At 35.8% G+C, this 12,123-nt stretch overlaps 2 protein-coding genes across 5 annotated transcripts in view; both read left to right on the forward strand.

Annotated features, from left to right (window-relative positions):
* Positions 1-6,817, forward strand: part of LOC107690579 (enhancer of polycomb homolog 1-like) — an 18,257-nt gene extending 11,440 nt beyond the window's left edge. For all 4 annotated transcript variants that reach the window (XM_016488952.1, XM_016488953.1, XM_016488954.1 and 1 more), the window contains 9 exons: positions 51-195; positions 397-555; positions 640-729; positions 837-985; positions 1,748-2,112; positions 2,426-2,547; positions 3,923-4,055; positions 4,155-4,485; positions 5,525-6,817. In XM_016488952.1, the coding sequence (XP_016344438.1) occupies positions 51-195; positions 397-555; positions 640-729; positions 837-985; positions 1,748-2,112; positions 2,426-2,547; positions 3,923-4,055; positions 4,155-4,485; positions 5,525-5,597 (1,567 nt within the window). In that variant the 3' untranslated portion in view covers positions 5,598-6,817. The remainder of the gene's footprint in view (positions 1-50; positions 196-396; positions 556-639; positions 730-836; positions 986-1,747; positions 2,113-2,425; positions 2,548-3,922; positions 4,056-4,154; positions 4,486-5,524) is intronic.
* LOC107690580 (integrin beta-1-like) overlaps positions 1-10,125 on the forward strand; it is a 30,159-nt gene extending 20,034 nt beyond the window's left edge. The window contains exon 17 of the mRNA XM_016488955.1: positions 10,113-10,125. The gene's annotated coding sequence lies outside the window, so the exon portion shown is untranslated. The remainder of the gene's footprint in view (positions 1-10,112) is intronic.
* Positions 10,126-12,123: the final 1,998 nt, after the last annotated feature.

Below are 12,123 nucleotides of genomic sequence, written 5' to 3' on the forward strand. Positions count from 1 at the left end.
ATGTGTGTTTATTTGTGTGTGTGTGTGTGTGTGTGTGTGTGTGTGTGTAGGAACAGCATGGCTGATTTCGGAGGAGAGGTGATGGCTGAGGTTCTGGCTCAGAGAGCTCTGGAGAAACCAGTCATCCCTCTGATCCCAATCACCAACAGCAACCAGTACAGACACACAGAGCATGACCGGGACTACAAGATCAAGGTACACGCACTCATATCTCTGTTTGTCTGGGCCAGTGGGCTCCCCCTTATGCCCAAAACATACTTTGCACAAGTATACAGGTGCTGTGTTTTATATTAGAATATTCTTATTTGTGTTTAATTACCTTAATATTTCTGAACGTTCCTGTTTTTCTGTTTTTAATAAATCTCATGTGGGTTTGTTTCTTATGTTCGGCTGTAGATGGATAAACCAGAGGTTGTGAGGCAGAAACGGAAGTATGAGAAGAAGGCCAAGCCATTGCCGTTGGCAGGCTCTGCCCATTCAGGCCCGGCAGTCTTTAACACTAAAGACCTCAATCAGTATGACTTTCCCAGCTCAGACGATGAGCCCTACTCACAGGTACACACACGTTCAGTGTCATAGACATTCATGAGAATCATTTTCTGCTTTCTCTTGGTTTGACACTCTCTTTTGTTTCCTCAGATGTTCTCTGGCTCTTCAGAGGTCGAGGAGGAGAATGATCCAGATGGTGTGTTTGGGTTCAGGAGGAGAACAGGCTGTCAATATCATGCTGTACGTTGTGAAGCATCCTGATATGCATGAATTAGCATGAGTGAGTTGTAAGGCTGTAGTCAAGGCTGGATGTTATTAATAAATGATTCTGTATGTTTTTCTCAAAGGTGCATTCGGGACCCGTGGGCGGTTGGCCCTGGTCAGACCCTGCCGAGGGTGGGGTAGCAGATGTGCGATATCGCTATTCTCTCACCACGCTCACGGTGCCACGGCGATGCCTGGGGTTGGCACGGCGACGAGTGGGCAGAGGGGGCAGGTGAGTTAAGCCACTTACATTACAGAACTGTAGTTAATTTTGTATTTTCCAGCAAATATTTTCATACATGATTAATTGCAGTTTGATTCAGTTTTTGTATTCGTTTAATTTGTGGACTTTGCACAGCAAATAATAATTGTGATTTCAGTTTATTTGCAATTAACCGCGCATATTGAAATTTGTTATTTAATCACAAATTTCGTTATTTGCTGCGAAAAAAAGTCCTCAAATTAAGATAATAAACAATTAATTAAATAGCTTTCGACCCATATTTTAATATTTTCATATAATTTGTTAATCATAATGAGACTGTTAATTACTTTTAAAATTAGTTGGAAAATACAAGTCAATTCAGTTTGTATTTGCATTTATTATGCAATTTGATTTTTTTTTTTCAGCAAATATATTTATATAATTATTAGCAATGAAATTGGTATATGATTCAATTCATTTGTATTCATTTGATCTCAGCAAATAAAATTTCTATTTTTAAATTCAGACAATTTGCTGTGCAAATACAAATTGATATCAGTTAATTTTGTAAATGTTATGTAATTGCAGTTATCAATTTGTATTACTCTTATTTATAATGTGATTTAATTGCAGTTAAAAACAATTTCTAATATGCAGTTATTTGTGATTTAAAAAATGTTTTAATTGGCATATCACACGTTTCATTCAGTTCATGTATGTGTGTGAAATATTTAACCCACGTTAATTTACTTTGCAACATTTGATGAATTCTCTCACATTTGTTTGTAGGGTTTTATTGGACCGAGCCGACTCTGAATGCGATACTGTGTATCATGGGCTGGACCCGGATTCCCCCCCATTCCCATCGTTGTCTCCCACCCAGCAGCCCAGCACGGATACCTCACATACCAGCACAGATACCTCTGCCCCCTCCTCCACTTCACCGGACCTCACGCAAATCCTGCTCAATATCAAAGCCTGTCGCTGGAGGCATTTCAAGCCTCGGACGGCACCACCAGACGACCCCGACAATCCTGAGCACTGGTCTGCACGGAGACCCCGCCGCGGCTTCCTCATCCGCCCTATCAGCACGCTTCAGACAGAGAGAGGCCCCGGCTCCTCCACCAAACCACGTGTCCCTCCACCCACACCGGGTGAGTCCACTGATGCCAAATAGTTACTGAGTCTAGCTGCTTTTTTCAGTTTAATTTTTTAGACCGCTTTTTATATTTTGTCTAGTTTTTAATGAGTTGCCATAAAGTTGCTTTTAAAAGGTGGTTGTAAACCACCTCTGACTCGGAAACCCTTTACAAGACTTTTTACTATTCCAGAGTACTCCTATGAAAATGTTAGCATTTTCAGAATTTTTGGTTAGTGTAATGTGATGTTTACGAATCTTGACATGAGCAGTAACATGATCACTTTTTGTTATGTCCTGATCTTTTCCCTGTGCATGTGCTCCTGCAGCTTTCACCGCTGAGCAGTACCAGCAACACCAGGAGCAGCTGGCACTGATGCAGAAACAGCAGGTGGAACAGGTTCAGCTACAGCAGCAGGCCGGCAGCACAGCCATCACTAACAACCCCCAGGTGAGCCTTCGATGACCATAGATCTCCAGTGTCCATTCAACCTAGCATCTTTACTACAGGGTGTCCACGGGTCCTTAAAAAGTCTTAAAATGTCTTAAATAACGTTTTCCTAATATAAGGCCTTAAAAAAGTGCCTCGCTTCATGTTGCTGTATGTCGTGAGCAATGTTGATGTGCTTTCTAATTTCAATGGAAAGATTGTCCTCTTTGTTAGTAATACATGGGACAATGTTTTAAGACTTATTTTGGTTATTAATCGTGAGCATACAGTCTATCTTCGTTGTCTGATGATACATTATTTTGCATTACGAATGCAATGGCAAAGACACTTAAGTCCTGTTCCCAAAATACTTTTACAGTTTATTAGAGCCCGACCGATATATCGTTTAGCCGATATTATCGGCCGACATGAGCCTGTCGCCGATATATCGGTATCGGCGAAAATGCCGCCGATATGCCCCCGATATGAATTTTTTTTTTTTTTTACAGAACATGTAACGCAGATTAAAGAAGTCATATGATGCTTTTTTAAAGATCATTATTTGGTGTAACAGACGCGGATGAGCTCAAACTTCACCCCAGTCCGCTTTTCAAGTTTGACAAAATACTGTACTATAATATAGCCTACACATAAAGAATATATATTGGTATCGGCCTTTTTTTACTCCCTAATATCGGTATCGTAATCGGCCCCCAAAAAAACCATATCGGTCGGGCTCTACAGTTTATGGACCCTTTGCATAGCTAGATTTACAATGTTAATAACTGTGGAAATGTATCACAGTCAGGTTTTCTTGTATTTTCTTGTATTTTAATGTTCAAAATTTTTTATTCACCTTTGTCACTATACATTGTGTTTTATTAGCTTAGCATTAAGTTAACACTGCTGTGTGGGTGTTTCTTATGCAATGGCTTAGGGTTAGGGTTAGTAATGGAAAATTTGACATCTTTTTTTGGCCAATGTGATCAGTCTCTTTCAATTTTTTTCCTCTTTTTGAAAAGTCTTAGAAACGCTAAACACTCTTGTGACAAAAACGAATGCAAAATTTACATTTTTTGTACTTTATCTATATATATGTATTTTAGTGTGTTTCCAGATGTTACCTTTAAAGACAGAGGAGAATTGTTTAGAAAAAAGACCCAAAAATGACATTATCGATAAATGCAATTTTATAAAAGCAATAACAAGGTCAAGGTGTGTTGGCATCATGTCTATGTGACGGCACACCAGTGACAATACCCGCAATGTAGCACAACCTCTGTTGATCACATAAAATATCCTGGAAAATTAATTTAATCAATAAAACTGAACAGATTTCCTTTTACTGAGTTGCTGTTTTGTACAGTTGTATAATTTCTTGTTTTTTCTATCTCAGAGTTTGGTGTCAAAGACGATAGACGCTGCCAGTGCTCAGTTTGCTGCCTCTGCACTAGTGACTCCTGACCAGCTGATGGCGCTCAAGAGTAAAGATGAGGGAGTTGGTGTCAATGGAGTTGTCTCAGCCTCAGGTTGGCCTTTTTAAACCGTGTGCTTTCACTATTTATATATTTATGTATCGGCATACAATGACTTCTGTTCTCATGAGCTTTCATCGTTTGACTCTGCAGGAGTCTATAAGAGCTTACATCACACAAGCTCTGCAGTGTTTGCCAGCCCTACCTCCACCTCATCCCCCTCCCCCGCTGCCGCCACCACCACCACTAACAATGGAACCTCCTCGGCCAATCATCACGTCGGCACGTCCGGCCCCGCCCCTGGTCAAGCGCTGATGGGCGGGGCCGTGAGAGTGAGCGTCCCCTCACCAGCAGGCACCTTGAGTGTGCGGCAGCTGCAGCGTCAGCTCACTGTTCCCGCCTCTGCCCTAAAACTCGCTGCCAACGCCAACAGACCCATCCCAAAAGTCACCCCAGGGTCAACTACCCTCGACATGGGGCCCAGGTGAGTACCTGTGTGCTGTCAAATGAATATTCCTTAACAAGAGAGAAGTATTAAAGAGAGAGTTCACCCAAAAATGAAAATTGTAATTTACTCACCCTCCACTTGTTACAGACCTGTGAGTTTATTTCTGCTGCTGAACACAAAAGAAGATATTTTGAAGAAAGTTGTTAGTTAAATAGTTGATGGTAGCCATTGACTTGCATAATATTTTTTCCATACTTTGGAAGTCCATGGCTTCCAACAGCAGTCTGGTTACTAACTTTTCTTCAAAATATCATCTTGAGAGCGAGTAGATAATGACAGAATTTTCAATTTTGAGTGAACTATCACCATGGTTTACCTCCAAAATAAAAGCTTAATGTCTGAAAATTGTAAATTTGATGGAGCCATATATATATATATATATATATATTAGTATTAGTATTGTAATTTTTACAGTTGTACTGTAATCTTTTTTTAGTGAAATTACAACATTTTTTATATAGTAGTAGTAATAATAATAATAATTATTATTATTTTATCATTGATATATAATCATTTTTGTCCAAATTGTGCGATCCTTAAAAAAAAAAAAAAAGCAGCTGATTTGTATTAGTTAGATTGTCTTTGATGTCATCTAACGCTCACTTGAAGTTAATTTTTATAATTAAACAGTTGGTAAGTGTAATCTTTAGCAAATCAAAATAAATATAAATTTTTCATACGGTTTCAAATTTTTTCAATTTCACTTGAAAAACTAAAAATGACATTTTATTATTTATTTGGGTTAAAAAAAAAGGAAGTTTTCATAACGACTATATGTTGGTTATGAGCTATAGCATGATCCTATTCCTGATTGCAAAACAGAAACTGATTGTATTGCATTAGAAGAATAAAAATCATTACAAACACCATTTCATGTTCATTCTTTAAGCTCTAGTACTACTGTTGTTTTATTTAGTAGCTGTTTTTGTTGTTCACTGGGGATTTTGCCAGACTGAAGTAAGCATTTGAATTTGAGGTCTCCTAATAAGCTCATTTAATTCTATTTGTCTTGCAGGGAAAATCACGATCAAGAGAAACCTCCGTTGAACAGTCTGACAGACAACACAGTTGCCATGGAGGTCACGTAGCCCCGCCCCTTCGAGTGTTCACAAACCACCTCTCAATTGGGGCGTCTCCTTTAGGTGCTATGCATCATAGCGACGCTGTTTCCGTGGCAGCCGTTGGGACTTAATTGCAATGCTCATCTTTTTTGTTTTTGTCTTTTTCCAAAATGTTGTTACTGTTAAGATATCAGCATCTGTAAATTATGAAATATGGAAAATATTCTATGTACATACATATTTGTAATTACACCCACTTGTATATAACATTACTTGAATACAGAAATTGTTCATTTGTGATGTTTTGCACTTGGGGAAAAAAAATCAGAAAAAAAACTGCGATTTTCGTAGTGTGCGTGTGTGTCGGAGATTGTGAATGTTCAAGTGTTTGTGAGACTGTATCTGAATGTATGTGTCACATGCATGGTGCAAAACCTGCTGTTTTATCTATTTATTGTGAGGTGTTTACAGTTTTGTTTTTCTCCCTTTAAATTCTAAAAAATTTTGTTTGTTTTAATACACTGTAACCTCCTGGGTTTCTGTGCAGTGTATGTGAGCGTGGGTTTGTGTGTATGTAGCTAAAGCAGTTGTATGTGAACATCTCTTGTTGGAAAAAAGCAGCAGGGGTTCATCTGTCTATGTCTCTCTTGTGGCTGCTCCCACTCCACTCAAGCACTATATATTTTTTATTTTTTAATTTGTTTAAATCAATGCTGCTTTTGTATGATTTCTGAGTCTTTTTTTTTTTTCTTCTGGAATCTGAGAGAACCTTTTTCATCTGGGGTTTGTGAAACTTAATTGGGATTATTTTTTATTACCTCTGTTTTTGATGACTGATTGTACGTCCCCTGTGTTATGGAGCGAGTGTTATTTGTGTGTAACAGTAGTTCATAAGGGAGAGGACTACAGTGACATCTCAGTATGTTTCATCATCATCATCATCATCATTCCACTTTATATGAAAACAAGGAAAACGAACAAAAAAGGGACGTTTTGTTTCCTGTAAGACTTCATGGTGGCACCCGTGCTGTGGGGCCAGCATGAGCTCTCTTCTGTGAAGAGGATGGTACCTCACAAGGCTACTCGTAGTTGTTGTTTGTATGTACCACAATCTGAATGCCCGTTCCAATGGCATCATCTATCTTTGAGGTGTTTTTTTTAGTCCCACCTGGAAGAATGAATAAAAAAAAAACTTATGACAAAAAATGTTTAATAAACCCAGGGCATTAAGTGTTTGACCAGCACAACTCTTTCCGTGTTGTTTGTCTGTGATGTGTGGAGGGAGAATGCATTCTAGTCTGCCTAAAGGAATTTGCATATCAGAACCATAGACTGTAGAACAAGTATTTGTAGTGATGAGATGTTTCAGTCATATCAGTAATTTAGGAAAAGCTGTTTTATTGCCTTCCAGACAGGCCTTATCATGGGAAATGCTGCTGTTATAGTGAAAGTTATTACAAAAAATATATGATTTCAATATTTCCACGTTTTAAAAAATGATCTTGATGTTGTTTACCTGCAGGATTGTTGAGGTTTTTTTCCACACGTTTGCATTATTTGTCTCTGACTGCTGCTGAAATTCTGCAGGTATTTGAAAATGTAAGCGATTCTTGCCGCTTGTCATTCTCGAGTAAAGGATTTGGAAGTTGATTGGTGCTCTTTTATATGTTAATGGAATTAAAGGGATAGTTCACCCAAAAATGAAAATAGTCATTTACTCATCCTAATGTCCCAAACCTGTACGAGTTTCTTTCTTACGTTGAACATAAAACTTAACATATTTTGAAGAATGCTGATAATCAAACAGTTGATGGTCCCCATTGACTTCCACAGTATTTGTATTTATCATAATATTTCAAAATATATTTTGTTCAACATAACGAACTTGTACAGTTTTGGAACGACATGAGGGTGAATAAATGACAAAATGTCCATTTTTGGGTGAACTATCCCTTTAATTAGGGGGTGTTTACAAGGCAGAGATCTGAAATGTTACTTATTTATAAAATGTTGCTTGATAAATGAGGCCCTATAGGTCCCAGTGCCACAATAAACCATGTCCGCACAATTTTTAAGCAAGAGGAAATGGTTTTTTATCAACATTGAAGAACAAAATCCCACAAATTTATAAAATAATAAAGCTTTAAAGAAAAGGCATGGCTAGTAAAACTTGCAACAGTTATGTATAATACTTCAACAGATTTTTGCAACAATAACTATTTAACACGGAGAGCGCAAGCGTATCCATGTTGTTACATCTCAACAATACTTAAATGTTAACACAGTAGCAGAAAATATTGATAATATATTCTTATAAAAACAACCAGCCAGTAGGGATGAAAAAAAATGACATAATATATTTCACAAATTGCATTTAGTAACTTTTATGTTAACATGCTGACATGAATATATATTATATTGTTTTAATGAAGAGACATCGATCCAAACGACGCTCTGAATTGTCATCCACAGGACTGTACAGTACAACTGCCACCGTTACATTTAGTCCAAGTTCTCGATCTGTAGCTTAGTATTGAAACGGTGCCCTTAAAAATGGAGAAAGGTGTCATCAAACCAATGTTAAACTTTTCCTAGTAACTTATAATAGCAGATTATTCTTATGTTTCTTATAAAGAAAATACATTTATTACTGACACCAACTCTAGCTGTAACTAAGCAGATGCCTCAGATAAACTAAGTGCATATGAATCGAATTGAATGAATTAGGAGTGTAAGATCAATACACACATTGGCATGCTAAATACTAAATAACCTACATGCTATTGAAAGACTGGAATGCATACACAAAAACCTGTACATTCACATATATCAAAATGTTAAAATGAAAATATGAATCTTTAAAGTAGTCTGGTTCTAATCACATGAAAAGCCTATATAAATATATGCACAAGAGTATAACTGATATTAACATTAAGTAACAGATCATCTACTTGAAAAAAAACATCACGTGTATTGTTAAATGAATTTCAAGATGGAGCTTAATACCAGGGGCCTCATTTATAAAATACTGCGTAGAAAGAATCCTAAATTTGATTTTACGATCATTTCTCAAAGTGCGTAGGCCTACGTGTGATTCATAGAACGAACTTCTCTTTTAGATATGAAATCTATAAATTGCAATGATCTTGAAATTGTGCGCAGCTGAACAGTTTCAGATCTCCGCACTGTAAGCAATGTCTAATTAATGTCCTTGACTTATAAAAGAGCACCTGACAATGTCCAAATCTTTTACAAGATTTACTTTACTTTTATATCGCATGTTCTGGATGAGGACCCATGTGCTTCTCACAAGAAGTCATTTGTTTAGGAAAGGTTATTTTTCCCTTTGTTACCTTAGTCCGAGATCATTTGTCTCAGATACTTTAAGTTATCACAGGCTATCTTCTTATAGATAAAGAACATAAAAATGAACTTTACTTTTTTTATATACTTATTTTACATATTGTGGTGCACAACCTTGTAGGTGAGTGACTGTATAAACTCATTGTCAAGAGGTAAAGTATAAATTTAGGCAAAAACAGTTCATAAAGGGCAAAAAGCACGGTTGATTTCATGATGAGATCCTCTCTTACCTGAGCTCAGCTAGGCTGGGGCAGTTCTTGATGAAGGAGAGGATCTGAATAGCCCAACTCTCAGTCACACGGTTCACTGACACACACAGTTCCATCTTCTTCAATCCAGACAAACAAGAGATGTAAAACATGAGCACATCTTTGTTCTCAGTTTGAAGTGCTAGGAAGAGGTTTGGCCAGTCAATGTTAATTAGATTAGATTGTAGAAAAGTGAGAATGAATGACGACAAAGATTTCTTTACAGGTTTTATATAGATCCTAAAATAAATTAAGGACAGAGTTAGAACCAAATTTGTGAATGCTTTTTTTTTTTTTTTTACTTTATAATGTAATTGTTTAGAAGTCTGTTTTGTATCATCTGTTATTTGCATCATTAGAAGTGTTTAATAAAGTCCAAGGTACAGCAAAAAGTAAAATGCGGTGCCATATACCATGCTGCTGTAAAGCATGGTAACCACAGTGCAATTATATATATTTTCTATAACATTACATAAAAGAGGTTCATATTTACAGTCCATATATTTATTTAGGATAAATCATCTAAGTCAAGTCAAAAATCTATATCTACTATAGCTAAAGGTTTATTCCCTATAAGACAGATTTTAGATGGGACAGTATATCAGTGAAAAAAAATCATAATTAACTAAGCAGTTTGATGGGTGGTTAATAAAAAATGTTAAGCATGAACACAAGGAATGTTTAGCTTTTTTTTTCATTTTTTCTTTACCTGGACAGTTCTTCACAGATTGACATATCAATATCTGCATAAACCAATTCAATATGAACCCTGCAAATCAAGGAATAGAAAGAAAAGGTATAAAACAAAACAAAACAAAAAAATGAAAGGGCATTTTGCATTTGAACCTTTTACTTTGAGTCAGGTATTATTAAAGACATTACCTACGTGTCTGTCCTCTCATAACAACACGAATCAGATCCACAAGCTCAGAGTCTTCTTGAGATTCTGGTGTCAACCTTCAAAATCAAAACAAAGATAACAAATTTAAGAAGTTAATACTAATGACATCATTATAAATAGTAAATATTATGGATAGCTTTAAAATAAGACACAATTTAAAGAAAATTTTATTTAGAAATCATCTTAGATTCTGGTCCTTTTCTACAGTGAAGACAGTATTTTATACACGCATATATACAGTGTGTGTGTGTGTGTGTGTGTGTGTGTGTGTGTGTGTGTGTGTGTGTGTGTGTGTGTAAAATATATATATACATTTTTTTTTTATTTGGGTGTTTCTTGTCACTCTAAATTTTGTTGTACCTTGTGCAATTACAATAAAGTATCTCACTCTTACTAAATGTGTGTGAACTCCTTTGAGAAACCCAAAATATCTGAAAAACTGATTAAGCCCCACAATATAATTACACATTTTTCTAGTAAAGCTATGAACATGTTACATCTCAAAAGAAATGTAAAGAAGTCTGTAGAGATGTTTGAGTAGTATGTTACAAATGCTGTTTCATGGTGACATTATTTATGTTTTAATGCCATATCAGCAACAATGGCTATATTCATGGCAACATTAACAGTTTCAATTCAATACATCATTTACAATAATATAACATTTTTTAAAGACATTTTCTTAAGAAGCAATCACTATACAAAAACTGTAACAAAAATAGCACTGATAAAAATCATATAGAATCTTTCGATTTAATCAATGATAAAAAAAAGTCTGAAATTCTTCCAGGAGAGACTTTTTATTTTTAAAAAGGTCTCTCCTTTTAGTTGTCTTATATCATTTAAAATTGGACATTCTATTAAAATATGTTTTACACTCTTCTTACACAAGTCACAAACTGGTTTTTCATGGCTTTACACAAATGTATGTTATATACTAAGTCAACTAAATGGAGTCAAATAAAAAATGAAATAAAACATGTCCTTTACCAGTGTTTTGTTCTGATACAAGGTAAACATGGCAAAAGTTGGCATCCAGGTAAGTAAGAGATTATTATGTACATAAACTGCTTACTGTATATGTTCACTGAGGGTTTGTTTTGAAGTGCTCACCTTAAACTCTCAAACTTGTGGAGTACAGGAAGAATCATAGACAGTTTTTCAGATGTTAATTGGCTTTTGGTGTTTTTTCAGAGTATGTGCGATAACCCAGTGAAACCTGCAGAACATTCGACACGTTTACCGTACAGATTTTCAGTAGCTAAATCAATTACAAATATGAAACTATACAACATTAGTACAACTGTATTTGCAGATATCTGATATACTTTAAAACAGTTTACATATTTCAGCACTTGTGCTTAGCACATGAAAATAGTGAATACATATTATCAGAAAACTTATAGCGAATATTGTCAGCTTCTGTCTACATTAAAACAAAAAAAAACTTACCAGGTGCATTATGTATGATGTGGACATTGCCTGCTTTTGTGTTATTAGTGAATATAGGTTCTGTAACATTGCTTCCACTCCGAGCTGCAGTGTTGACATTTAGCCCAGCATGAGCTCTGGAAATGTTCTGGTTAGTGCGAAACTCTAGGTGACAAAGGAAAAAAGTAGGTAATATAATGTGATCTAAAATGTAACATTACTGTTACAGTAATTAATAAATAATTTTATAATTAATGCACAGCTGAAGAGCAGATTTGGCTTAACTTTTTGCTTAAACGTAAATGAAGCCAAATCTTTCTGTAGACAAAGGTTGTTTTTCTTTTGTACTTTTAATCCACAGAATAAAAATAAACTTGAAAGATTAACGTAAGTTCTCTAGTCTTGACTGATAAAATCATGTTACCCAAAACCATGAGAGAAAATGTTTAGAAAAAGTTACACGTACTGCCCATTTCAGTTCATTTTCTGCAAGAATAGACCATAGTATTTGTAGATTTCCATGGTTACCACTACAGTAAACATATTTTACCATGTGTAAACAAAAATATAATCTAATAAGATGCTATCTTTGATAACTTTGATCATTTTG

This window comes from Sinocyclocheilus anshuiensis, unplaced genomic scaffold (assembly GCF_001515605.1).
Source record: "Sinocyclocheilus anshuiensis isolate Anshui unplaced genomic scaffold, SAMN03320099.WGS_v1.1 scaffold2347, whole genome shotgun sequence".
Taxonomy (NCBI): Eukaryota; Metazoa; Chordata; class Actinopteri; order Cypriniformes; family Cyprinidae; genus Sinocyclocheilus; species Sinocyclocheilus anshuiensis.